Here is a 27,767-nt window from a genome sequence, read left to right on the forward strand (position 1 = left end):
TTCCATTAACAATGATATGCACCGATCGATGCTTCATGCCGTCGCACTGAAAGAGAGAGGATCATTGCACAGTCCAGTCGCTATTAAAAAAAAATAAAACTTCAGGTTGTAGAATAAGGGTCCCCCAACGCCCAACGACTCCCAATTAATGCAACAAAATACTCCTCAACCGCTGTTGTTGTTTAATACAAGCCAATATCCCGGATATGTTTGCAATAGCGGACCGACTACTGTACTATTCAAGGGTTGAAGGACCACCCGCCATTGAGTCGCAGCCGTTGCCGCTCGGCCACATCCTTGCGAATCTCTTCTTGGGTGAGTCCATCGGGACCGTTCCAGTTGGCGCTGCTGGTACGGTCTCGGTATCTTTTGATCTTTTTATCGGCCTTGAACGTCTCCTCCAATGAGAACGGTGCAATAGGCCCAAAAATCGAGTCAACCTCCATTCCGTCCTGCTGCCGAAGCAAGCCTTCCAGCTCCTTAGGTTGAGCCCACTTGGGTACAGGGAACATCTCAGAGTCCGAGTCGTCCTCGTCTTCACTGTCGGTTGCAATCTCTGGCAGGTGAATACTCTCACCACTGGGGTACTTAGGTGAAGGCTTGGCCTGAGCAGGGGGTCGCTGGGCAGAGCCAGGAGCAGCAGACTTGTATCCCGTCGGGGGAGGAGCGTGATTTGGCTCGGCGAACGGAATCTTGCCATTGGTGAATTTGGCCATGTCCATAGGATGACCAGGCCGCTGGGGCTGGGCGGTCTTGAAAATTGAAGAGCCAGACGGGTGTCCTACGCTGGACTGTCCAAACATCGAGGGCTGTGATTGATTCAAAGTTAATGTTGACTTCCAGAGATACGGAGAATGATAATGCTAACCTTGCGAATGTTCGACTGTCGGATTGGTGGGGCCATAGTAGGTCGCATCGGCTGTGTGTGCATGGGATTATGTTCATCTTCTGTCTTCCGTCGCTTGGCCTCACCGGAAGGCTGGATATTGCTCGGTTTTCTAACGGCGGGCCTGGGGCCAGCCTCCTCATCCATCACTCTCTTGGGCGGCTTGGCCGGGTTTGGTGCTGGCGGATTGATTGAACGGCTATATGGTTGAATGGAACCCAAGCGGGAAGCAGGTCTTGGAGCACCCAAGTCACTGCGCTGAGAAGACTGTGACCCAGCCTTCTCGTGTTGCATTTTTGGAGCCTGAAGTGTTGTTAATATCCCAAAACATTTCTCAAGGAGGTTAGATTGAAAATTTCTTACCTCATTGGTGGCTTGCTGACTGCCTTGCCCCTCGTGTTTTCGAATATTCGCCAGTCGTCTCTGCTCAATTGCTTGCATATGAGCAGCTTTCTTCGGGTCCTCTTGAGTAGACCGTTCCCGAATCTCTCGCTCAGCCTGTTGACGAGCTTCTTCCTGCTGCTGTAGCTGAAGAGCTCGCTTGCGCTCCTGCTCGCGCTTTTGCTCTTCCTTGCGACGGGCTTCACGCTCTTCTTGCTCCCTCTTTCTTCCATTGGCTTTCCGCTGGGCTTGCGTTTGACTGGAAACAGAGCTCTTGAAACTGCTCGTTGAAGAAGATGTCTGTAGAGACTGGTTGCTAGCCTTTTTCTTCAACGTCTTTGAAGGATTTGCCGGAGCAGGTGCTGGTACATTGGAGTCTTGCACGGTTGAAGAGAGTGAGGAGGCAACAGGGATTTGACGTGATAGAGTACTCCCAAGACGAATCGATACGGGTTGCGGTTTGGGCTTTTGCAATTGTTCACGGGTGGGTTTAGGACGTCGGTCATTTTGCTTGGGCTGAGCGATAGCCAACTTTGATGTATCCGGGGCCAACTCGGGCTCGCGTGATTGCTGTCGCTGTGACTGGGTTGATCTATGATTTGCGGTTGCTGTCCGTTCTTCTGGCTCTACAGATGATTTTTCTTGAGCTGCCCTGAGCTGCATGGCCCTCTGTTTCTCCATTGCCCGCATTTTCTCTTGATGTGCTTCCTCTTCTTCCCGCTGACGATCTTCCAGTTCTTTCTGTCGGCGTCTCTCCTCCTTTTCTGTCGAGCTTCGTGTTCGACGCCCCTCCTGGCGGGGAGGACTGGAGGTTTGATGCGGTTGGGATCCAGACAGATCCTCCATATCGTGGTTGAATTGTTCCTGATGTTGAACTAGTGTCTGTTCAGGCGAAGAGACTTCAGTCTTCGCTGAACTTCCAGTAGATGTGAATAAACCCTTGGCAGTCTTCATGATTGATTGTAGCCGCATTTTTGAGGCACTTAGTGGCCCATCAAAGCGCCTTGGAGACCCAGTAGGAGTAGTAGATGCTTCTGCCGGGATGTTGGATGTGGAAGCGCTTTGTTGATGACCTTGTGGGCGAGGGGAGGAGAATACTGAGTATGATGATTTGGGACGTTCTGATTCGGTGGGACGTTGGCCCTGGATGATCGATGAATTCTTCTCGGTCATTAACGGATCTTTATTGGAGAGCTTCTCCTTAAAATCCGTAGTTTGACTTTTCGTGAGATTTGGTCGAACTGGGGAGCTCAGAGGCTTGATCCAATCATCATCATCAGCTGCTGTGGGCTGCACGACAGGAACTTCGCGCAATTTTTGATTTGAAGGCCCGAAGCTGGCATCTGATTTTGTAGTTGGTAGTTCCGAATGTGGGATCTGACCAGTAGCAAGGCCAGCAATGGTCGAAATTTGGCCTTTAGGGCGTGACGGCTGGAGTTTCCCAAGCATACTGATCCGTTCATGAAGGCTCTGTGTAGACTTTGTGCTGTGCAATTTGCTGGCCTCATCAACATCTACCTTCTCGTCAGGTCCCCTCTCATTGTCAACATCCATTGCAACTGAGTCAGTGACATTGTCATCCGAGGAAGGCTGCGTGGCTTTTTGCACCCCGAAATAACTGGGGCGACCGGTATTGTTGAGCTTTGGGAGATCGATATGGGAGGTACGGGAGATCCGTGAGCCTCCCATGCTCTTCTTAGTTAAAGGCTCTCGTGCTGGAAGAGAAGCAAAACTCAAACTGCTTTTCCGTACCGGCAGTCGTTCTGGGGTTGACCCATCTGAGGGAGACCCGATATCGTCGAAGTCGTCATCAAGAACAGTGTCATCTTTGGCCATATCTTCCATTTCAACTTCCTGTGTTTGGGGGTTTCGGGCAGCGGGAGATTGAATCGCATGCGGTTTTTCCGACACAGGAGTAGACTCTGAAACCAATTCGTTAACATCCTGCTTTTCGGTTTCCTCCTGGGGGGTCGGGCTTCTTTGGTTTTGTGAGATGAAATCTGCCCTAGATTTTGATCGTCGCTTAGCCTTAGGAGTTGCATTTGCGTCCGGTTCTGAGGCTTGAGAATTAACCTCTGATTGGTCCAATTCTTGTTTTCGGGCTGGGGTTGGGTCTAGGTTCATAGGTTCGACGGTCTCTCCCCGAGCTCGAACATTTTCCTGCGCAGAATGGAAGGAATCCTCCGTTGTTTGCTGGCTAATAGAAACGTCGGCCTGGGAGTTCAGTGCCACCGCTTCGTCCGCGTTCAAGGGCTGAGTGGATGTCTGGGTTTCCGGTTGGGTATTTGGCTGGGTGTCTGGCAAGATCATGTTATCATCTTCGCCCATTCCATGATAGCCAGAGTCGGTATTGTAATGCGAAAATGAATTTAAGTTCTGCGTGAGGTCTGGGTATTGTGGCTGAGATGCCTTGTTCGTATCCTGAGAGCTGCCCGCGCTCTCAGCCGCGGGCGCAGATGTTTTTGAGATAATGCGATGAATGAATGGGCTGGGACTGGGGATCGCTGAGTTCTCCACTTGCTTGTGTGCAGAGGAGAAAATTTCGCTCAAAGGCTGCAGAATGTATGATGAGCTTCGGCATGGCGGTATATACACACAAGCACCTATAGCAACTCACCACACGACTGTCTTCCACAATGCGCTTTCGGGCCGTTCGAGGAGTCTTGCCTCTCATTTTGCCGGGTGTTTTGAACACATCAGTAAAGTTTCTGCGGCATAAATTAGCACCGAGCTCAATGCCCGCCGCAGTGCCTGGAGCCACTCACGTTTGACCTTTGGAGAAGATCTCGGTCATATGTTCATTTAACCAGGCCATTTCATGACGGACTGGATATTCTACTTCCTCCAGTTCTTGTTCTATCAAGTCGGCAATGTTTTCCTTTTCCGCCGCAATCCATGCTGTAGAGCCCACGGGCTTCTGCGCCCTCGCACCCGCGGCGGCCATGATGTAAACAACGCGCTGCGGGAGGCGGGGTAGGTGAAGTTGACTGATGCGGTGGACAGAGAAGTGACTTGAGAAACGCGTATTTGATAGACAGCAGAGAATCTGCGTCTAGGTTGGGGCAAAAGTGTCGTTGGTCGGTGGTCGATTGTGGGTTGTCGGGAATGAAGGTCGATTCGAGATCAAAACAGACATCCCAACCGGGAAACGCGTGATGATACCAAATCACGTGAGCTGGATCGCAGTAGACTACCAAGCACTATAGCAAACTTGAGGTGTCGTTTTACACTTGCATTTTGCAGTTCAAGTATTCAATAACCTACAAGGGAAAATGTTGATCCAGCAGCTAGATTTCAAGAGGAACTAAATGAAACATTTTGATCTTTGTCAAAATGTATTGTCTTTTACAGGGCTTTACCTTTGTCACCACCCTGTCCTCCGAATAATTGCTCTACTCAGCGCTCTCATTATATGAATCACTCCCGGTTTCTTCACTTTCACTTTCTTCACCCTCGCTGCCTTCATTGCTCCCAGGTTGCGTGCCATTCAGCCAACTCTGGTAGAGCTCGCACACCTGATCTGGTGGAGTATCGAGAGAGATGTTCGCTCTCCTCAAGTCATGCACATTGATGGCATTCCAAGGCCTCCAAGGCGGCGGAACACGATGATGATTATATCCAAGAGTCTCACTATATTCAAGAGTTTCGTTTTCAGCTGGGCGTCCACCCAGAGGCTCATTTGAGGGCCGCCATGTGATTGTTCCGACATAGTAATCAAGACGACCAGGCTGCACTTCATCCCGAATCCAGCGTTCCTCGCCTAGCACAGAGCTACCTGTCCACTGCGAGATGGAAATATCATCTGGACACGAAAGAAGAAGAACACCATCGTTGCGGGTGAAGTGCCATCTCTCAGAGGCCTGCTGCGCAACCCAGTCCACTTCAGCGCTCCGACGCTTGAGACTTTCAACATCAAGACTGAAGCTAGTTACACTAGCTGGTAGAATCATATCCTTAGTCCAGCTCGCTCCGATATTGAGAGCATCGTTATTTTCCCATGACCAGGTATCTGTATAGCGAATAGTAACTGTGACAGATATGGGATGGAAGTGTTGCATCGTGAAGATTCCTTTGAATGGAGCACGAAGCTCACATTGCTGAGCAAAGATCCGGATGCGACCTGTGTGTACCTCGCCGTGTCGGTCATGGATCGCGTTGAGGTATTGCTGCATTTTCTGTTTACTAGTCATTCGGCGAGGCGATCGCTCACTCCATGCCAAGTAGAAGGCATGCTCTGAACCCATGAATGGCATGAACCATGCCTCCATGTAGACCCTTTTGCATGTCCGCAGCAATTCTGTCCACGTGCGGTGATGAGCCTCGTAGCCGGGCCGAGTAGAGTATCCTTGATTATCAAACGATTGAGTCATGTCCAGAGTGCTGGCCAGTGCACAGGAGAAAATCACATAGCGAATCTCAGGGGGGAGTACAGAGAACAGACAGCTTTGTTTTTGTTGATCGTAATGCGTGAAATTGGCTGGGTTAAGTGTTGACTGCACCATGGTGATCACTATTGAGAATTTTAAAGAATTCAGAATTTCCAGTAAAGTCCTGTCAAAGGTTTTTCCCTTATCATATTTATCATTTCACCAGGATTGACGGCAATTCTCGTAGATACGATGGGGCTTAAAATTTGGGGGCGGTGTCTGCCTGGGCCGCGGTGCGGACTCGGGCCAACCAACCACAACGAACACTCTCAATGTTCTGAGTCTCAATCTACATTCAGTTGTGAATTTTGTCGTTTGACTTGCCTAGTAGAACAGACTCAATAGATTATGATCTGTTTTCAAAGCCCCCTCTCATTGATCTCCATCTGCTGGCGATGGTTATTTGGGCCTGGTTGGGAACACACGGATTTGGTTTGCATCTGGGTATATCTCCAGAGTGCAATGTTACCACTTGGCATGTAAGCTAAGCTCCGGTCGTTACTGATTGTCCCCTCAAAATGTCCCATGATTTTTAACCTTCTCATTGCCAAATGATCATCTGGATTCCCTGGGCCTTTCCCTCCTTTCTTCGCCAATCTGGAGTTGAAAATGCTGAAGGTGAACATGAGCGGTTAACGCAGCCCTAAAAATCACAGCACGCTTGGGGCCTGCTCGGTGGCTCTATCACCTTTGTCATAGCTCTGTTAGGTATATTGCGAGATGGCTAGTCTCGTCCCTCCATGAATGAGATATCGAACTAAGGTCGTATCATTCCCTCAAGCATGCAGATGCAATTCATTCCATTCGTCACCGCCCTTGGCCTTATTGCGTCCAACAGGGAATTCCTCTTGCTTTCAGACACAGAAGTTTTCACCCCCGAGAAGACATGCAAAATTATTGAAAAAGAGAGTATATAACTAATGGCTATATTTCTGCGGAGATTGATGGGACCGAAGAGGCTATTTAAAATTGATACCGGCATTAATTAGTTGGCCGGAGATCTGTAGCGATCCTACCAGCTATTGCCAACGATCACGGATAGTTGCATTGTTGTTATGTCATTATGGCGCTCCTGTTGCTCGCCATCTTCACCAAGAATTCGTCGAGTAACAATCAATTTTGTTTTAGGGATGGAGTTGGCCGTGGGTGTATGCTCTACAATAGACCCATGGCATTTGGCATTGCCAATGATGCTCCGGCTGCGGTTTTTGTGTCTTTTGGTACATTATATTGAACTTACAAGGAACTTACAATTAGGGCTCAGATTGAGTTGATCTTTGCCCCTGCTGGGTCTTTGTTTGGATTGTTCGGCAATTTCTTCATGTACGGGCTGAGAAGTAAGTCAATTAAAGAGAGTTACGAGTAAAATTAAAAATGAGGCCATGATGTTAGCATAGACATGCCCAGGCTTTCTGGGATATTAATCACTCGATGGAGATCAATGGTCCCTGTACCAAAAGACCCCTTCAATAGATTCCAAACGGAATTACTTAAAGCATTAATTTCAAGGATTTTCTGCGTTTTTTTGTGGAACAAATACCGCATTGGAACTGAGTGAGTTGGGCATATTCAATTGCTTCCTACCCTTCGTACGGAGTGCTCATGGAAGCAAAGACTTTCCCTCCGAGCGGCAGCAAGACTCGACACTGATAACCATCTACTACTCGTTTTATGACCACTCAGTGGGTAGCTACTAGCACAAGTGACAAGCTTTCGCTTCTCATTCGTCCAGACGGAAGGTCGCGGAGCTATTAACTATATTTGGTTCTTAGCTTAAAGGGCGGGCAATCATGAGATAAGGGCAAACTCTTCCGGTAGACGAGACATTTGCTTCAAACATACGGAGCCATCTTGGATAGCTTGGGAGAAGCGACCTCCAAGGCCATTGTTTTCTCGAAAAAGCACTCGAGTTGGCCGATCCAGGTTTCCGACCAGCTCTTGACATCATCTGTTGTTCGGCAGGAAACCTTGGCGGCGCACATGACAATCGGCAGTTGCATCACACCAAAACATTTCTCTTATCGCCTTCCCCCTTCTCCCTCACCCACCCCTCTTCCTGGCTGGAACTCCCGAACTGTTTCCCTACTAACGATCTTCATACTCCATTCTTCGTCGTATCCCCCCTCCCCCCGCCATCCCAAAACTCGCCATGGCCGACTCTGGTGATGTGAGCTATCCTAACACGGGCAGTAAGGTACGGTCTCAAAACACAACCGACTCCTTCCGACTCTCGTGGCCGATGCTGACCCATGGCGACCTGCAGTATTCGCTCGCTATTTCCTTGCTTCCAGTCCGATGGAATGACGCTCGCTGACCTTGGATTTCTCTTGGTTTCCAGGCCTTCGCGATGCCGTGACAAAAGGTAAACTCATGCCCTACACTGAACGTGCTCTGTTGTGCTCAATACGAAACACTGTCTAACACGTACTTTTGTCCTTTCTTGCCAGGTCCCGTGGTCGATAGCATCAAATCCGAGGCTTCGAAGACTTCCAGCGAGCTGCACGACTTGAAGAAGTCACGAGTCACTCCCTCGACAACCACCAGCAACGGACAACCCTTGACCCGTACGTGGTGGCCCGGATTGATGCAGACAAATGGACGAAAAAGTGACTGATGGCCTGTGTAGATTACCACTCACTGCTGTACAGCCTTCTGAGCGTGAGTTTTTTATTTTTATTTTTTTTCTTCTCCCCCCAAGTTGGCCCCTTATGATGGGCCCCTATTTTACTGACCCCTCTGTTTTTTCCTCATACAGTGGGAACAACCGCGCGCGACCGCTGTTTCCTATGCTAGTGTGATCGGTTTCATCTTCGCCGCCCGTTACTTGCCCCTCCTCCGCTGGGCCTTCAAGATTCTGTACATGTCGTTGGGATGTGAGTTGGTCGCGTGACCACTTAGGATTTGGAAGTCAGACGACTGATTTGTTCTGTAGTGACCGCGGCCGTTGAGATTGCCGGTCAAGTCATCCTTAAGCGCGGTATTGCTAGCTCCTTCCGTCCTCGCCGGTACTATACCATCCCCCAGGAGACCCATGAGGCCGTGCTTGAGGACCTCTCGCAGCTGCTGGACTTCTTCCTGATCGAATTCCAGCGCATTCTGTTCGCTGAGAATGTCGTCCACACCGTTGCTGTATGTTTACTTGATCTGCCCCCCCCCCCCCAGACTCTGTGGAAGGTATCTCATGAATCCATTAGGCTTTCACCGCCGCCTTTACGGGCTACTGGCTGATCCGCTTCGTCCCAATCTGGGGCCTGGCTGTGATTGCCGTCACGATCGCTTATCTCGGTCCTCTGGTGTACATCAGTAACCGCGAAATAATTGATGAGCAGATCGCCAACCTTCAGGCTATCATCACATCCCAAACCAACCAGCTGAAAGATCTTGCCGGCGAGCACACCTCCCACGCTACCGATGTGATGAAGCAATACGTTGGAGAGTATAGCTCCAAGGCTCAGGAATACATTGGCCGCCGTTCCGCTTCTCCCGAGATGTCCAAAGTTGCCGCGACCCCCGTCAAAACCGAAGTCGCCGCCGAGCCTCAGGTGAAGACCGAGGACTTCCCTGAAGCCCCCACAGCTGAGCCAGTTGCGCAATCTATTGAGTCAGTCGAGCCAGCTCCGCAGGCTGGCGAGCGTGAGCCGCTCCTGGCCCTGTGAATATGCATACTCACAGCGATTTTCGACTTGAGAGGCTGCCAAAACAAAGTACTTCGACGAGAATGGAAACAAGTTTCGAACCATTGATTTCTCAACGGATATTCGTTGATGGCATACAAGATCAACGGCGGGGCTTCCCCACTCTCGGGGGTACGTTGGGCTGTATATTGAGCTCCGCCATTCGATTTTTGCACCAATGATGACCAAAAACATCAACAAAACCTACGTAGTTACACGGACGATGAACTGAACCTCATCTTCTAATGTCTCTCGTGTTCTTTCTTCATTTCTTCGCCCGTTGCCTCTTTACCCTTACTCTGTCTATCTTCTTTTCTTGATCTTCTTCATTCATCATATCACCCACTTGTTTATTTCGTTTCGGGTCCATATTGTTCTAATGCAATTGTTCTATGATAATATCATGAGTTTCACGCATGGTCCCCTTTTCAATAGATTACATTCGGATATCTTTATGCAGCATGCCGATCCTTAAGCCTCCTTTGAGTATGGCCAAGAGCCACAGTCACAATTGGTACGAGGTATGACATCCGTATAGAACAAAGTGACATGAGAACCGTTTAAAGAAGACTGGCAGCCTTTGCGCAAGAGCTTCGACTCAATCCGCTTGAGCCGATGTTCGCTTCCTGCCGTGGGCTCGCACATAAGGCCGGTATGGCCTCGCGCTCCCGCATGAGTAACGCCCCCCGCGCTGTACGAGGCCACCGTTGGATTTCATCCCGGCCGGCCAGGCATTCCAATGCTCCGTCAGCATCATGATTTGGGCTGGCCAGTGCAGGATCTGTCCCCGTGTCGTCTCTTCCATTGAGCTTCCAAGACTTGCATTGCGAAGGAGCTTCAGAATTTCCTTTCCCTCGCCTTATCTACCCCGGAAATTGGCTGTCACACAAATGTCCCTTCTCAAAGTGATGACTGTGGGTCCAAGAGGGCTTTGGCGCCTGTAAGAAGAGCAAGTGAGAAAGGAACTGGCTTATGAACCATATTGAACACCCTCTTGTTGGAGTCGAGGTCTAGACCTCGTGTCATCGAGCCGGCCTGAGCTCAACCTTATGCCCGAAACTCGTACCTAACAGCAGTGGTCGAAATATCAAGAGAGCTTTCTTTGATCCGAGATAGGTATCACTATGGTGGATATATCGATCGCATGAGTAGAGAAATGACCCAAATATAGGGAAATAATTTGCCTGCACGATATTAGACAACTTTTTCCAAGAGTTTCCTTTCAAAATGAATTTGTAGACAGCATTCCGTAAGTCAGACCCCCTACAACCCTTTTAACAATTGACATAAATATGCCTTTCCCGGGCTCAACCATTTTGCACCTCCAGCAAGACATTTGACTTTAATCCCCCTTTTCTAGAAGTTTGGGAAAGTTAAAACACGCCAGGAGGGAGGAACACGAATGTGCGGGCATACCGCTCTTTTGAATCCAATCGCAGTACCAGTCATTTTCAAGTTGTCTTAGACATTGGGAACCCAACCTTCTCTCGAACTCTCCGTCGGTCCAGTTGTCTCAGGTTTTTAGCCCCCAGACCAGCTCTAGGACCGCGTTACCAGTCACCAATACTCCTAACTGCTGCCGTGGCATGTAAACGGTACACACCTAGGGCTGATGGTGTGAAATTTGGTACATTGGGCACAGTTTGAGGAATGGCGCAACCTATTAACTCATATGGTAGACCAGAATGGACGCTTGGACTACCAGAGCCCAAGCAGACATGGGAGACATGGATTTTCAAGCGCCACCAACGTGATCAACCGCCCTCTGCAGAGAAGCATGCACAGAAGGTTCTCACATTGACTTGGCGGGTAGTGTGGTATGATGCTCTTTTGCGTGTCTCCACTCGGATGCAGACGTGTGCAGTTGTAGGCTTCTTTAGTGTTCAAAGGGCGGTCTCCCCAGCGACATCCTGAGGTATCAGCTGCACCAACTGACACCTAACACTGTTTGAGACCCTTTTTTCTCTGGGTTGGGGATTGATTGCCACTAAAAATGGAGGAAGCAGTAATGTTTTTTTCCTGGCGGAACATGTCTAGAGTTCTCAGCGAGAGGACAATACATGTCTCTGTTGGACAGGAAACTCCGAATTCACCTTCACTTTTCAACCCCAGAAGTCTAAAGTACAGCATTGAGTTTACACAGAAACAAAGCTCATGGGGGCTTCAAAGACTCGCCAGTGGACCATGCAGTCTCCCGTCATACAAGGCAGAGGATGCCCTGCAACTTGCCGTTGGCTCTCAGGCCTCTTTGATGCCCATCACATCGGGTTTCCCCTCATTGATTTTCCTTCCCTGGTGCTTCTCACCCCGCTACAGGATCTTGGCCAGAGTCCTCCCTTGATTGGTGGTCGGGAAAGGGCTCCCAGGTGCTCCGGTGGATCCAAACCCCGTAATAAGTTCTTGAATCTGACCAGGATTAAGACGAAAGCTGATCTGGCATGGGTGAATTGATGCTATCTCGCTTACTCCCTCTATTCTTTTTGTATTGGCCATTGAATTGACCGATTGGGTTCTGAAGACGTAGTGTTGAATCTGTCGACCTCCAGAGGGTTTAGGGTTCTTAGCCAGCATCCACAGGGGAAGGGGGATGATTTACTCTCTGGTGCAGCCACCGGGTAATTTTGTTTGCATGTGCCACTCTTTATGGTTGAATGGTTGAGGAGAGCCACAGGGGCCAATAACCTGATTCCATTGCGTTGGTGCTATTCCTCCTGGCTTCGTCAGAATCAGAGAGGGAAAATCCACATGGCTCGGCGAGGTTTCGGAGGCGCAAAGGCATCGCCGAGCTGTCCCAAATGTCCCACAGGCTATCCTTCATGAGCCCTTGGGCCTTCAGGACTTGGGTATCCACTGTGGCGGCAGTGCAACCTGTAAGGCCTCGAAGCTCAGAGACATGGGATTTCATTCTGGGCATCCTTTTAGCGGCGTCCAGGGGGATCAATGGACGGGACCATCTATGACAACATGCACACTGCATGGCGGTCAGTCCAAAGTCGAAGATCTCCCGGGAGAGGAACTGACCTTATTGCTCGTGCTGGGACGGCGTTGGAGGTTGCAGAAGAAGAGGAGGTGAAGGACAAACAGAGCCAACGGGGGAAGACTCGTCCGACTTGAAAGATCTCGTGATATGAATCGGTGAGTCTCGACACGTCTTCGTCAACTTCCTCTCTTGCTTTTCTCGACATACACCGCTACCTTCCATGCTATCATGCTGGCTCCCTGGGCATTGCTCGCTTCCTGGCTGTCTTGAGACCTCCTGTCTCTCCCACCATCCGCCGTTCCCTCTTGAAACCTATCGCATCTGGTCGCTGGTTTCCATCCCTCAAACACGCAAACACGCACGTTGTTCGCCCTCACGCTGGAGGCTGCAAGTAACAGACCTCTGAAGACAAAGAGCCGTGGATGTGAAGGTTGTCTATATCAAACTAGCAGCCCGCCGGATGCTTCTCACCCAGGACGCCACTCACTTGCTTAAAGCCACTGCGAGCGGTCGTCGTCTCCCGTTCTATTCCTCATACCTTCTGCAAAACGACTCTTAGCCCACGAGAGACTCTTCATCCGCTTGATTTCCTTCTCACCTCCTTCTTTCTTCTATCTTCAGCAGCTTTTCTTTCTCTCTGACAAACCCAGCCCTTTTGAGCTACTTTTCTGGCACCTTCATTCACATACTCTAGTCGTCGTCTCAGCATTCGAATACAAGACCTATCTTTCTTGTTATCTATATCTCTCTCTCATCCTCTCTTTCTTTTCTCTTTTACACTGGTTCATCCTTTCTGGATCATTCTTGTGTCAACAAATCATTCATGGGCTCAATTCAAGAGTTACTCAATCCCGCCCCGGATGAAATACACAGATACAAGATGCCGAGAGAGACTACCAAGTCACCAGAGCCCCCAAGGAAGATGAAGGTGAGCAAGGATGGCCCTGTGTTTCGCCCGGGAGCCATCCAAGGGCAATTTCGTTACCCACCTTGCGAAGAACGTGATGAGGAGCTGGCCGAGCATCACCGCAACTGGAACCTGACACCCATGGGCAACATATCTGCATTTCCTCGGCATATTCCATACCAGAGCGAGAAAAAAACCTTCCACCAGCGAACGGGGCGGGATAGTTTCCACGGTGCGTTCACCGACATTTTTGGAACCTAAGAGCTGATGTGTTGTGTTCTCTTTGGGCTTGGGGCTAACTCGAGGCTCTCTCCCTCTCTAGTGTTACAGTACACATTTCAATCGAACCAGGATAAGAAGATGGGCCGAGCCCCTTGGGTGATCATGTGGGATTACAATATTGGGCTTGTCCGGACGACCCCCCTGTTCAAATGCATGGGATATTCAAAGGTCGGCTATTCCATTCCAGTCATTTTTTGTATATGCAATAATCTCATGTCGGCATGATCATAGACAACTCCTGGAAAAGCTCTGGGTGTTAACCCTGGTCTTCGTGAAATTTGCCATAGTATCACCGGTGGCGCACTGGCAGCTCAAGGTATGCTAGAGGCACACCACCCCTCTTGAATCCTTTGTGAATTAATTGAATATCTTTCCCCATAGGATATTGGATGCCATTCGAAGCTGCCAAGGCTCTTGCTGCCACTTTTTGCTGGAAAATTCGATTTGTCCTGACCCCGCTCTTTGGGAATGATTTCCCAGAACTGTGTATCCCAGAAGACAACCACTCACGCTTTGCGAATATGGTTGTCGATTCTGATATTGTGACACGGGCTACAGAATTGGCCAACTACTATCGAATGCTGGAAAATGGGAACATTACTTGTGCACGTAACGATGCCTCTCCCGTCGACTCTTCACGATTCCAAGAGCCCGAAAAAGAAGCGGATTACCCATCTGCCACTGAAGACCTTCCCTACCGACGACTAACTTCCAAGCTCCCGCGCCACAGCTATCTGGACGACGTTGGTAGCGCTCGTGGATCCTCTTCTGACTCGTTCTGTGGCTCTCCCTCGAGCCCGACACGCAGCACTTTCACGCCGATCAATATGCCTCGCAGTTCGGATGTCATGCCTCGTTCACTGATGCTTTCTCCGAGAGAACTCCTGAATTTTGTGTCAGAGGCGCGGATCAGGAACATACAGAGACTTCATGCCGATGAAAGTGAGTCGGAGATTGGCTTCTCGCCTGGGTCTCGGATTGAACAGCGACGTATGCCTGGGTTCCTGCCACGTGATGGAAGCGATGGGGCGATCGCGGATGTTGACTCCGACCTTGTCGATTCCGATACTTGGGTTTCTGATGACGATAAATCGCTGGAAGATGACGAGGATGAGGAATATCCTAGCATGATTCAGTGTTCACGGAATATCGTGACGGCCTTCGATCAGACAACTCCGAAGAAGAACCCGTTCCGCTCTGCCAAGGCTCGCAGATGTCGAGGACCCTTGCCCGCGGGCGGATTCACTAAGGAAGTCAAGGCTGCTCATGCTCTACTCCATCTTCACATGCAGAGGGCTACAGCCCAGGATGTTGGTACCGATGGGCATTTGGATGAGCCGTTTTCGGGTTCTCCATCAAGGTTCCACCAACAGGAGGATAAAAAACGTCGGGCCTCTCTGTGACAGCTTTTGAACAAAGCGGGCTCATTTCTGATGAGAGGTCTTGAAGATTGCGTCAAGACGATTCTTTAAATTAGACTGGATGGCGTTGCTAGGGTCACAAGGTGTGGGAGTCTGGTGTTGGATTTTGTTCGTGGTTTTTGGATGTAGCTCTTGTTTATTCGTTGATCTACAAACAACCAATGATAATCAATTTGCTGGCCAATTTCGTCTTCTAAACGGCATGATTAATGTTTGCCTTTCTCTTTTTGAAGCTACCAAACAGCGTCAATAGAATTGGGGGTTTGCCTGATCGCCAAAAGTCTGAAGAAACCGGTTCTCATACTAGCTAGGATTCATAGCTTCATTCTTAATCAAGGCCACCACGCCGTATTCAGATGTCTGTTGGTACAATCAAAATGGACACATGGCTCTCGTCTATATCATCAGGACTAGAAAGCTCTCCATAGCCGAATATAAGCTTCTTGGCAAATTAAAATAGGTTATAGTAGCGACCTTTTAATCTCCTAGATAAACTAGTACTACATAGTACCCAGGGCTCTATATCTAGTGAAAGTGTAAGATACTACTTGCAGGGTAGTGACCTGTTGACTAGGTAAGGAAAATTTTAAACAAGGAAGCTGACTCGTTATTCAATCAGGAGGTAAGAGGTAATTGATAGATAGGATATGACAGAGTCAACAACTGAATCTAATTGAATCTTGAAAATGTTCAGTTTAGGAGTATAGAATTTTTTTTTCTGATAGAAGGTGAATAAATGACAAAATCTATAATCGAGACATTTCAATGTTGTGTCACGTATACGATTCGCAGCTAAATTTCCTTTCGAGGTCTGCCTTCATGTATGTTGTTCTATAACACAGTGGAGGAAAGCGTATAGGGGATTACTACCACTAGATCCTAAACAGAATCGGACTAATAGACTAGAAAAAACAGACGAAGCACGTCAGAAAGGCGAAATCTCTCTATAGATACTACTAGAAGCATTGAGAGGTAGGCGGATCAGGGAAAATGCTAAATCAGCGGGTAGCACGAACCTACACCCCTACTAAATTGAGCCCTTAGCTTCCTAGTGATCCTCTGCTATGCACCGGCGTCTCTAAACACCTATCCCCTTCCCGTTTAGTCAGTCTTGGGGCATCTGAATCGGCTTCACTAGGTCCATTTTCTTTCTGCTCATAGCCTCACATAGCTCAGTCGCTACTTGGATACAGTTTTCTCCCTCTCTGGCTGCTCTGATCGTTCCTTTTTTTGTCGGGTTTCCAGATTTTTCATTAAATACATTCATCGAAATATTTGATCAGGCACGTAGCACTCTCGAAAATGATTTGTCTACGCTAGATAGCGCTATCTCGAGCTCCAGCCTGGTTTATAACTATAGTTCATTGTTACCATCACAGCTTGCTTACGTCAGTAGCTTAGCTTATCATGACCTCTACGGAGGGAATAAGAACATCATCTTTACACATAACACCTTCGCTTGTATCATTCATGCCGAGGTCTATCCCCAGCTAAATTTATGTTTATTACTGCTCCACCTCGTAGTTAGTTCATCTGTTTCAGATTATTTTTCACCCGGCTTGTCAGTACTTTTCAGTGCTTCATGGAAGTTTTCATGGTGGGACCCTTCACAGTACGTAATTGTAGGCCAACATAGCTCGTCCTTAGGCCCTCGCCTTCAGTTATGTCACCATCCTGACCGCCTTTCCTCTATGCATGATAATTGCGGCTTGTTATGCAGCCGGCGGTTAAACTACCGGGGAGGGGAGGCGGTACATGCCCTAATAATGAAATAGGTTAATAAACTAACTAACGTTACCCCGCAGCGTATAGTTATCTAACCTCCCATCATTATCAATCACTTCCAAGCCTCCTGAGATCATTCATATTGCCAAAAGCACCTGAAAAATCATTTGAGAATATAACACCATGGCGGAGTTTCCTCCACCTAGCCTCCAACCCGTCATCCAGGAAGTGTTTGACCTTCTTAAATCTCGGAATGAGACCATTTCTGTTGCCGAGACTGTACGTACACTCATCATTCCTCATCTTGCCACCCTTTGATACCCATATGAAAATACTTATCTTCTACTAGGCTGCTGGTGGTCTCATCTCCGCTTGCCTGATATCCGCCCCGGGCGCATCGGCCATTTACAGGGGCGGACTCACAGTCTACACCCTCCAATCGCGCCTAGAATTCGCGGGCTGGACATCAGAAAACCTTAAGGACTACAGGGGTCCTACAACTCAGATTGTTGCTGGCATGGCTGATCATACTCGGCGTACACTGGGTTCAACCTATGCAATTAGCGAGAGTGGCACGGCCGGACCCACGGGTGGCACGACAAGAAACCGGACACCGTGAGTAAATGATGCGCATCATGGGTTATACATCTAACGGTTTGCAGTGGTTATGTAGCGATGGCTGTAGCAAGTGCATCGGGGAGCGTTACTCGAGAATTTGAGACGGGAAGTAATGATCGGGCAGAAAATATGGTCGTGTTTGCACGAGAATCCTTGAAACTGCTGAGAGATGTACTATCTGGAGCTGAGACTCCATCGCCTTAAACTTGCGATCGACAAGCTCTCGATGACCGAAAATTGAGACTCATTTTGCAATTGATACGCTTTCTTATTCTACTTACTGGAAACTCATATCACATACGACCACAGGGTGTGGAAAACAGGGCTTCCCGTCCGCTTAGCCGTACTTAAGCTACATACTGAACGCGGTGAATTCTCAAGAAGCCCTCGGCCTTATAACAGCACCGTATTTTGCGCTAGGTTGATTGAGGGTGATATGGATGAGAATTCTAGAGACTGGGGGTGAGAGAGGTGAGAACGGGGTGAGAGGACCCAACGCAGTACTGGTATTTTAGATAAATGGCAGCCTAGGGGCGCTCATCAAGGCCTACCATTTTATTCATCTTTATCTCTTAGCTAAAAGACAATACTCCTAGAAAATATACAGAAAAAGCTCACCAAGAGGAACACTCATACTATATATAGCACATAGATTTACCCATAAATATTAGAACAAACAGAAAATACTGTTTACTGTTAGACCTCTCAGCCGCCCGCGGGCTTTTCGAGGGCGCAAAAAACATGACAAAAAGTACAAATACTTTTGAAGACCGACATTTCCATAAATTATGCGTCTTTCAGCTGTATTTTTTAGGTACTGAGGGGTAGAAAGGGAAGATCACGTGACTGATATCAGGTGACCCTGGTGACGCAGGTTCTCCTATTATACTGGTAGAATTCGGTACTGTTTCTATCTATATGTCTTCTATATGGAAGCCGTAACATAGTATCTGGCCCTCTTGGTTGGCCTTTTTTTCTTGGTGGCATGGTACCTATGTCTTTGATGTAGGTAGGGTGGTACAAACATTGATGCGATTTTTGGTGGGGTGTACAGCTTGCTTGAGGATTACGGTAACTAAGTTACGGTCCCGAGGTCCCTGACATCACTGGTAGAATTGAAAACATAGACACATTTGAAGATTTCCTGTATCAAGATCTTTTTTTCCCGAGAGTCGAAAACATGGCTGAGCGCCGTTGTGGAGAAAGGCTTTGTCGCTGACCTTGCTCAAGGTCTTGCTGTGGCTGGCCTCTTGTAAGTCGCTTGAATCCACGCTCTATTCTGTCCTCCAGCTATGTATGTTGTTAATCAATAATAGGCGGAACTGTATGGGGTTGGGTGAGACTAACATCACTGTTATGCTTGAAAATCAACCACACGGCAAGCGTCAACAACGTAGTAACTAGGGCAAAAATAATATAAAGCCACCAAGGTGGGTTGGACGCCAAAATATCGATATTCATACCAAAGAGACTCTGTATTCACGTTAAGTATCTGTCTTGTAAAGCGAAATATGAACCGAAAGCCATACCGCGATGAACATCAGCGGGAGAAAAACAAACTGGGAACAGAACTAATTAGCAACTGATTCAGTAGATAGAGACAGGAAATTGAAGCCTACCGTAATCCAACTCAGGCGCTTCATGCTTTTGTTTGTTGACGTTGATTTTTGTGCTTCTGAGATTGATGTAAGATTAAATTCCTGTCACAAATCAGTCGGTAATCCCGATTTAGCTGAAATAAGTTCTTGATACTAATTGAATGAGATCGTTGGAAGCTTCAGTTAGAGCTTTTAACCCTTCTGAATAAACCCGTTCCAGATGGTTTATTTGGTCTCGAAATGACCTCATGTCTTGATTTACCACATTGGTTCCTGTAGAGTCGGCTTCACGGAGTACAGCCCACGAGTGACTCACGTAGCAGTTAAGAAATGCCATGAGCTCCGCAATCTGCCTATTGCAGCTCCTTCTCAGCAGATCCCACAGTTGGGCATCGCCTAGCAGGTCTCGAATCAAGTGCGGTTTTGTTCCATTGGCCCTTAACAACTCCGTACGCTATTCATGGTTAACGAAAGCCTTATCAATCGCCAAATTTCTCCTACCTTCACTGCTAACCGATTTTCCGCCGCCTGAAAGGTACGATCCCACTCTTGCAAGAGTTGCTCAGCCAGAGGAGGGAACAGATCAGTGGCGCAAGTAGGCACTTGTGCGTATTCGGAGGTGCTAAAAAATATCCTGGATTCGAGAGCACCCTTCGAGGCAGCCGTACTCTGACGCTTGGTCATAATCCATAAAATGCTATAAGTTTTACGACTAATTGACTCGGATAGATCACGGCTCCTATCGGAGTATAAATCTTGAGCAGAGACAACCAAACACTGGCTGATGGCTCCCCGAGCCGACCAGGTACCAGTATTAGAGAGAACGAAGCTGGGATGAACAACCTACCCGCAGTCATGATTCACGACCTCACAATACAATGCTTGAGCAACAAAACCTTTGGTCTTTCTCATATTTCCTGCTACTTTTAGCGGAAAAATGAGCAAAAAGCTGAAGGTTTTTTGGTGAGAGTTCTTAGACAACTCTCTCTGTGCCGGTCTATGCTACCGGAAAGTATGGAAAAGCTCTGCGAGGGACATAAAAGAGAGGAGGATAAGGCTATCATTAAACGAACTGCTCAAATATTTAGGATCTGTAGCGGCATTATTTGCCAAAGTGTTTCTGGTAATTGATACGCTCGATATTTGCGACACCTTGTATGACTGCCCGAAATATCTTCTTACCCCAAATTTATGACCTTCAAAAAATTCGGTCAGTGAAGGCCTAATGAAATGGTAGGGTTCCAGGGCTGCTTTACCGGGTATATTGCAAAATGCGCACGACTAAGAGGAACCTAAGAGCGATTTGGACTCTGCTCGTTGTCGTATGCTTCTTGGAACTAAGGGATTGCTAAGGACATCATCGGCTTTTGGGAGAGATGGGAAGTATGTCACATTCCTATTAGGGGAGTGGCTTTTAATATGCAGCTGACTACGCCGTGACGCTAAGCCTGAAGGGGGAGAGAAGCAGAATAAAGTGGGCCCAGTTTTCACCTAGTTTGGACTTCCTGTTTAAAAACCCTGAACTTCCACTCTCTTTCATGTAACATCTGTCTACCTGTATGCGACAGGTTTCGAATTTCGGCCCTACAGAATGCGCGGCGAAGTACGTGCTATCCTGTTGTTATTTAGTGTTCGCCATGTAGATGGCTGTGCACTCTTCTGTTCCTTTTCCCAGCCTTGAATCGCAACATACCTGCAACACAGTCTTCCGGTGTGGCCCTCGATACCATGGTTGTATTCAAGTCCACACAAATTCCCTAATGATGGAAATTCAAACACTAACTGATTAGATCTGTCATCTTCACCTGGGCCAAGCTGGTACCCAGTTGGGTAACTCTGCCTGGGAGCTGTAAGTCTTTGTTCTCTTGTGATTCATTCAGCAGTACTCTCTGTTAATTGTTGATATAGTTACCTGCTTGAGCATAACCTGCTGGTCGATGGTCATATAAACCCCGATTCTGTGGAAGAACTTGGCCAGGGCCACTCTTATGAGACTTTTTTCACCGAGACCGGCAATGGCAAATACGTCCCGCGCTCCATATTTGTCGACCTTGACCCTTCGGTGCGAAGTTGTGACCACCAAGTTGGAATGGGAGTCAAACTGACTTAGTGAGGGTTCTATAGCCTATTGACGAGATACGCACTGGTACCTACCGCCATCTGTTCCACCCTGAGCAGCTTATAAGCGGACAGGAGGATGCCGCCAATAACTGTACAACCCTCCGATGTATTGAAGATGCATGCCACGTAAACTAATGTATAATAGATGCCAGGGGCCATTACACCGTCGGTAAGTTGCTCATGGAGCAGGTTGTCGATCGGATTCGTCGTGTGGCCGGTGTGTATATGGAACCGAACTTCTCTTGGCTTCGATATTCAGACTAATTTCCTTCTAGATAATTGCGCCTCTCTTCAAGGCTTTTTGATTTTCCACTCCTTCGGCGGCGGAACGGGGTCTGGTTTCGGTGCACTCTTGCTCGAGCATCTTTCTACCGAGTATTGCAAGAAGACCAACCTGGAATTTGCGGTTTACCCGTCCCCCCGCATCGCAACTGCAGTGGTGGAACCCTACAATGCCGTCCTCTCCACACATGCCACTATTGAGAACTCCGATTGTACATTTCTCCTTGACAACGAAGCTGTGTACGATATCTGTAAGCGCAACCTCGACATCCCTCGCCCTGGATATGACCATCTCAACCGTCTTGTCGCCCAGGTCGTTAGCTCTGTTACCTCCAGCTTGCGTTTCAATGGCGCTTTAAATGTCGACTTGAATGAGTTTCAGACAAATCTTGTGCCGTTTCCGAGAATTCACTACCCCCTCATTTCGTATGCTCCTGTCATATCTAGCAGCAACAGCGGCCACGAGAGCTTCAAGGTCAAGGATTTGACCTTCCAGTGTACGCGCTTTCGTTCTTTGAATTGTCTTTTTTACTAAATCTTTTACAGGCTTCGAATCTAAAAACCAGATGGTTGTTTGCGACCCTCAAAACAGCAAATACATGGCTGTTGCCCTTCTGTACCGGGGTGACGTCGTGCCTCACGACTGTACTCGAGCTATGGCCGAAGTTAAGAACAAGGCCTCTTTCAACTTGGTTGAGTGGTGTCCAACCGGTTTTAAGCTAGGGATTAACTACAAAAAGCCCATAGACGTGCCCGAGAGCGAGCTTGCTTCCGTTGACCGCTCGGTTACGATGCTCTCCAACTCCACCGCCATCGCCGCGTCATGGCACCGCCTTGACTACAAATTCGACCTCATGTATTCCAAACGTGCTTTCGTTCACTGGTACTTGGGGGAGGGCATGGAGGAAGGTGAGTTCTCTGAGGCTCGCGAGGACTTGGCTGCTCTGGAAAAGGACTATGAGGAGATCGGCAGTGACACTCTTGGCACGGATGTGAGCCTTGAGTACTGATGACGCCTTTTTTTTATTATTATTATACATTAAAGTCTGTCTCCCACTCAAAACTGCCACGCATTTTCATCGTTCGTATCGAAAATGGCAAGCAAATATTATTTCTCAGATGTTTAGTGAGATTTTAAAGTGAACCCTCATTCTTTTTTTTACAGTCAGCTTTCTCATTTTCATGGAGATGACTCTGGCACTTCTGATTTTTGTGACTGATAGTCTGGAATCCTTTATTCGCGTTCTTTGAAACATTACTGGAGCCAGGTACGGCGCAAAATGGCCGAGAGATACTGGCATATTGCGGGTGCTCGGTTCCAGTGTTCTTCTCAGAGATCTCGGATGGGTTGTGGGCAGATTCTAGAACAGAATCGGCAGAGTCAAAGTAGGTACGATGCTGCACATATTAGCCGTCCAACTCGAGACCGGTATTTAGACTTAGAACCCAAACCTTTGATCTTTCAGAAAATAGCTTCTCTCTGAAAGGAACAACCCCATAGCGACGAGCTGCCTGGGCGTTTCTGTCGAACGGTGGCTTAGATAATTAATTGAAGCCTGTAGTTCGGAAATTTCCATCGTAGCTTACTTTGACATCTGTCTGAGATTCATTTTGTTGTGGCATATTGCAGAAAGAGTTGTAGGAAAAAGATTTTTTTTACAAGTAGCATATTGCATTGTTTATTGAAAAGTGCTCACTCACCTAATAGTCCGCCTAGTATGATGTCATTCCCCGCCTGTGACTCATTTCATTGGAAATTGGAGTAAAAGCGTCTGGACTACCGAGTAGCGTAAATCGAAAACCTTACAAAAGATTATGTTCTATTAAGAGCAAACTCTTCTTAGGTTGCTCATTTTTCCGCCAAAAGTAGCAGGAAATATGAGAAAGACTAAAGGTTTTGTTGCTCAAGCATTGTATTGTGAGGTCGTGAATCATGACTGCGGGTAGGTTGTTCATCCCAGCTTCGTTCTCTCTAATACTGGTACCTGGTCGGCTCGGGGAGCCATCAGCCAGTGTTTGGTTGTCTCTGCTCAAGATTTATACTCCGATAGGAGCCGTGATCTATCCGAGTCAATTAGTCGAGTGCTTCAGGGTCTTCCTTCGCGGTCGAATTTGATTTATTCACATCCTTTCTAGGCACTTTATCTACCTGGCTACGATTTTTGCTATTGCTTTAGCCCTATTTTTTTCCTTTCGCAGGCCTACGGCACTTTCTACTGTGTCATTCCCTGGTGTGGCTCTCGTGATATGCGGACCTGATGTGTCTTTTGCTCCTGTGTCGATGTACGTTCCTATCAAGATAGCCCAGGAAGTCTGTTTGCAACAGTGCAGAACGTAAGAAACGCCCATTATGACCTCTGTTGCGGATGCAATACATAAGCAATGAGTGGTACCAGCAGATATTTTTCCAGAACTTTGGAACATAACAATGGCTGATGCTCAGGGGGTATTTAGTAGCCGGAAGAAGATTTTCAATTTTTCGACTAGCACGTTCGTAAAGTCATTTTTTGGGGAAAGATTCCGAGGATGTTTTCATGCGAAAATAGCTTCGCCATTGACGGCTGAGATATTATGATATGGCTAATAGAGTAGATATTGCTTTATGGAACATTAATACCGTTAAATTTCAGCGGATCTGATGCTTCTTAAAACTAAACAATTTCCTGAATTTGCAATATTTGAAAAACTGCGATTTTACCTGCGAACCCGTAGGCTGAGTAGTTGGCTCAATCCTTTCTGTGATAGAATTATCAAAAAGAGACCTGGAAGCTGATTTAGTGACTGTGCGGTTCACGTTTATATGGATTTTTCATACATGCTATCCCTTCGCGGTGAACTGACTGTCCGTAGAAAGGGCTGGCCATAATCCAAATCAGACAAAGTCGATTTTGGAATGCATTCTGTGTCTATATCGTGGTTTTTTGACGAATGAAAGCTTCTAACGAAGGGGACCAACACACCTTCTGTCAATATTTCGTAAGCATGATTCATGGCAGAGGTTAATTGTTCTGGACTTGGAGATGATACCATCTCAGAAAAAATGTCAAGCAACCGGTCACGTATACAGCTTGGTAAGTTGACTTCGCTTGGAGACCCGGGACAAATGTACGTGGCCATCAAACGTTCCCACTGTTTTCCGATAAGCATGGGGTCCCCAGACGTGTTTCTGTTGTCTGGGGATGTTCGGTTTGCATGGTAGATGTCACAGTAAGCTTCTGCATCAAGAATGAAATCTAATGTCTCAATACAATGATTCTGAGTCAGGAAGATCATAAAAGCATTGAGTGTGTAAGGCTTCGGCGACCGGTCGCAAAGGATGTCTTTGATAGTGACACAAGAGACAAAAGGCATATCGCTAGAGAACGAAGCAAAATGTTGTTTGGAGTTGCTTCCTATTTCAAGGTTCATGATGCTTGTTTCGATGAACAAAATAAATACGGATGGGTTTTAAGACTGAAGGGATCCATTGACCAGACAACTTTTTGGAATGGAAACACCGGGGCGAAAGAGGGCTTGGAAATTTGCCTCAACCACGGCACTCCTGGTACGAAATATCTACGTAGGAATCTTGCTACTGGACGAAAAACGGGTTTCTGATGGTATAGCTACGGTTGAGTCCGTAATCGTGCTTGGTTCCCACAAGCTTCGTAATTGTAAGAGGTCAGGCGCAGTGGAATTTTGGGTATCCGTGGAAATATAAAGCGCCACAAAGCCCAACCAAAGCCGTGGAAAATCCAGCTTTCAAGATAGAAGGTGACGGACCTTCAGATGTGCCTTAAAGACTCCTGATTCTTCAGTAATAAGAGTCAGGTCAATAATAGAACAGAGTGGAAGGCGACGTGGAGCGCAACGAGACCATAGTCACGTGGTAAGTATCCTGAAGGAGCTTAGTGTGGTCGGCGTCCTGAAGTGCTTTATACATCCCCTTCAGTTGCATCTCGTGCAGAGTCTTCTTTCCCTCCCTGTCTCCAATTCCTTGTATGAATAGAATCGGCATAATATGGGTACTGCAGCTGTTTTTCAGTACTGTTATGTTTTTGAAGGACGCCGTTGAGGGGCCGACCTAAACAGAACGTTCCTAAATTGGCTCCGCTGTCTGGACTAATAGCTTAGCCGAAGAATTACAGCAGACTTTCCCAAGTGTGTTCAGGAACGAGATCGGGCGATAGGCTCCAGGGATCGAGTAGTCTGGCTTTCCAGGTTTCCGCAATACCACAATCTTTGCTCTCCGCCACCGCCTAGGGTGATGTCCTAGCTTGACTGATGCCGTGAAAATCCTAGTGATAAGTTGTTTTAGAGGCTGCCAGAGGTGCTTCATACGAAAGCCGGTAGACCATCCTCGCGCGGCGCTGTAGAACCTTCTGTTCCTGTGAGAGATCGCTGGATTTCCAGTTCAGTGATCGGTACCCACGGTAGCTCCGGAGGCGCCTAGACTGGTAGGTCTTCGTCTGGTTCGTTCATCTTGGGGAAGAAGGAGTCTAGGAACTCTTGTCCTCGTACTAGTTCGTTGGAGTTGACCTACAAGGAAGGGACGCACCCCTAGGTCTCTCGTGGTTTCATGTACGTGGCAGCCTTCCACAGTTTTCTTTCTCCCACTCCGTCCAGGAACTGTTTCCAGTATGACCTTTTGGTCTTTTCAAGGGTACGGGTCCAGATTCGGCGTTTTTCTTGCGTCGCTTCAAAGAGGTCTTCAGACCTTGTATGATGACGTCCGTACTCCGCGCAACTCTCTTGCCATTTCCTACGGATGTGGTTTGCTGGGCTTTTAGGGCTGGGGTAAACCACCATTTGTAGTAGGGATTTGGTCGTCGGTTCGGAGTATGATTTTCTACGGCCGATATCGTGACTTCTGTAAGTCTTTCTACTGCCTCATCTAGAGCCGGGTTTGTTTTGACCTCTTTCCATGGGCCCATCTGCAGTAGGAATTCAGCCCGGATCTTGTCCCATTTGGCCCGTTCGTATGCTTTCATCGTGTTTGTAGTAGGTCTGCAGTGGAGCTTTAGGCTCCACTCCGAATAGGTTGCTCGGTGGTCCGATCCATAGGTTTCGTGGTAAAGATGGTACTTGTTAAGCAAATCAGATCGGTCTGACAGTGTCTGGTCAATAGTAGTGCTTTTCCCTGGATTATTGAGGGGCCAAAAGCTCGTTGTGCCTCGCGGTAAGCAAGTATGGAGGTTGTAGTCTTGGAAGAACGTAATAAGTTCACTTGCGTCTTCAATAAATTTTGATTGGGTATGATTGCTGCCCCATATTGGATGATGACGGTTGAAATCTCCTGACAGAATGGTGAGAAGCGGATAGGGTTCAGAAGAACTGGCTGGTCTTTGACAGATGCTTTGGCGTCCAACTGCGGCTGCGGCTTCTTACGCCCATTTTCAGACCACGGCAATGACGTAATAGACTATACATCATTTCACCCTATAAATTTCCTACTTCAATTATAGTATCGATCAAAAAATCACGGTCCAACCTATCTCCTAGGATTGTTTAGTACAAATTACAGGTAAATTTAGCTGGAAAAGGCCACACTATTCAGTGAGACATTATCACCCGCCAAATTGCAACATGTACCTTTGCACAAAAGATGGACAGGGCGCGGCTCCCCTTTTAAAAGACCTTGAAAACTCACCGCAGTATGAGGAGTTTCCAACTAGATCTGAAATTGGTGTTGAGAATAATATTTACCCTGAAAAAGTTTATGGCAAACCTCACCAGCGGAAGAGCCCGCGGAATTGCCTATGGCTAGCTATCGCGTGCCTTTTTACCCTGTGCTTCCTGGGCCTAGCATACAACGTCCTTGCAGCTGCACCTGGCTTGGTCAGTTTCCTGGTTTACATTTTAGTGGCAACATAAAAGTACTAATGGATTACCAGTCACAAGGTAAATCCAAGCGGGGCCCAAATGGAGTCCATGGATATACTTCCTTTCCGAGGAAGATCATTATTGAGAAGCAATCGGAGTCCATCATGGGGAGATACCCTATGTTTGACCTTCTATCTCTGTCCACAACATCTGGTAGTATTGGGGTCACAGTCATTCCGCAGAGAGCAGATGCTCAGAGCCCAGATGAGCCTGCTCGCCTCCGGATTCGAACAGGATCAGGAAGTATCGCTGTCTCGTTCACTTTCCCGGACGCTACTTTTTTGCCAGAAATAAAGTCCAACCAAAAGCCTGGTCTGGAAAACATACATTGGAATGAACTTTGGCCCCTTCAATTTCGTCCCTACGAGCTTGACATTGAAACCACAAGCGGATCTATCTCAGGACAATTTCTTTTCTCAACTTCAGCACGCCTTTCATCTGAGAGCGGCAGTATCAGTGCCAGGTTGTTACCAGTTGTTCGGCTTATGAATTCTCGGAAAGACGATTGCAAGGAAGAAGATTATTTCGTTGCAGATACTGCTTTGATAACGACCTGGACAGGTTCTGGAAGTCAAAATGTTTATCTGACGAGCCCTCGCTTTG

General features: G+C 47.7%; 7 protein-coding genes across 7 annotated transcripts; 4 read left to right on the forward strand and 3 right to left on the reverse strand.

Annotated features, from left to right (window-relative positions):
• Positions 1-239: 239 nt before the first annotated feature.
• Positions 240-4,211, reverse strand: N7462_008140 (uncharacterized protein; the record flags this gene model as incomplete). The annotated part of the gene is made up of 5 exons (XM_057079858.1): positions 240-809; positions 869-1,189; positions 1,250-3,820; positions 3,885-3,975; positions 4,033-4,211. 5 exons carry the CDS (start codon positions 4,209-4,211, stop codon positions 240-242), a joined length of 3,732 nt encoding a protein of 1,243 aa, XP_056932528.1.
• A 448-nt stretch (positions 4,212-4,659) lies between these two features.
• Positions 4,660-5,769, reverse strand: N7462_008141 (uncharacterized protein; the record flags this gene model as incomplete). The annotated part of the gene is made up of 1 exon (XM_057079859.1): positions 4,660-5,769. The coding sequence occupies one exon, from the start codon at positions 5,767-5,769 to the stop codon at positions 4,660-4,662; it is 1,110 nt and encodes a 369-aa protein (XP_056932529.1).
• A 2,074-nt stretch (positions 5,770-7,843) lies between these two features.
• On the forward strand, positions 7,844-9,350 carry N7462_008142 (uncharacterized protein; the record flags this gene model as incomplete). Its single annotated transcript, XM_057079860.1, has 7 exons — positions 7,844-7,883; positions 8,033-8,056; positions 8,142-8,258; positions 8,321-8,352; positions 8,450-8,567; positions 8,627-8,823; positions 8,889-9,350. 7 exons carry the CDS (start codon positions 7,844-7,846, stop codon positions 9,348-9,350), a joined length of 990 nt encoding a protein of 329 aa, XP_056932530.1.
• A 3,821-nt stretch (positions 9,351-13,171) lies between these two features.
• Positions 13,172-14,940, forward strand: N7462_008143 (uncharacterized protein; the record flags this gene model as incomplete). The annotated part of the gene is made up of 4 exons (XM_057079861.1): positions 13,172-13,487; positions 13,578-13,705; positions 13,769-13,853; positions 13,919-14,940. 4 exons carry the CDS (start codon positions 13,172-13,174, stop codon positions 14,938-14,940), a joined length of 1,551 nt encoding a protein of 516 aa, XP_056932531.1.
• Positions 14,941-16,866: 1,926 nt separating this feature from the next.
• N7462_008144 (CinA family protein) lies at positions 16,867-17,505 on the forward strand (the record flags this gene model as incomplete). The annotated part of the gene is made up of 3 exons (XM_057079862.1): positions 16,867-16,962; positions 17,033-17,298; positions 17,346-17,505. 3 exons carry the CDS (start codon positions 16,867-16,869, stop codon positions 17,503-17,505), a joined length of 522 nt encoding a protein of 173 aa, XP_056932532.1.
• A 2,985-nt stretch (positions 17,506-20,490) lies between these two features.
• Positions 20,491-22,312, forward strand: N7462_008145 (tubulin alpha chain; the record flags this gene model as incomplete). Its single annotated transcript, XM_057079863.1, has 7 exons — positions 20,491-20,502; positions 20,690-20,748; positions 20,808-20,961; positions 21,024-21,111; positions 21,166-21,237; positions 21,296-21,799; positions 21,849-22,312. 7 exons carry the CDS (start codon positions 20,491-20,493, stop codon positions 22,310-22,312), a joined length of 1,353 nt encoding a protein of 450 aa, XP_056932533.1.
• Positions 22,313-25,858: 3,546 nt separating this feature from the next.
• On the reverse strand, positions 25,859-26,272 carry N7462_008146 (uncharacterized protein; the record flags this gene model as incomplete). The annotated part of the gene is made up of 1 exon (XM_057079864.1): positions 25,859-26,272. The coding sequence occupies one exon, from the start codon at positions 26,270-26,272 to the stop codon at positions 25,859-25,861; it is 414 nt and encodes a 137-aa protein (XP_056932534.1).
• Between the last annotated feature and the right edge of the window lie 1,495 nt (positions 26,273-27,767).

Source organism: Penicillium macrosclerotiorum (genome assembly GCF_028827735.1).
Source record: "Penicillium macrosclerotiorum strain IBT 26536 chromosome Unknown utg000007l_segment0_segment0, whole genome shotgun sequence".
Lineage (NCBI taxonomy): Eukaryota > Fungi > Ascomycota > Eurotiomycetes > Eurotiales > Aspergillaceae > Penicillium > Penicillium macrosclerotiorum.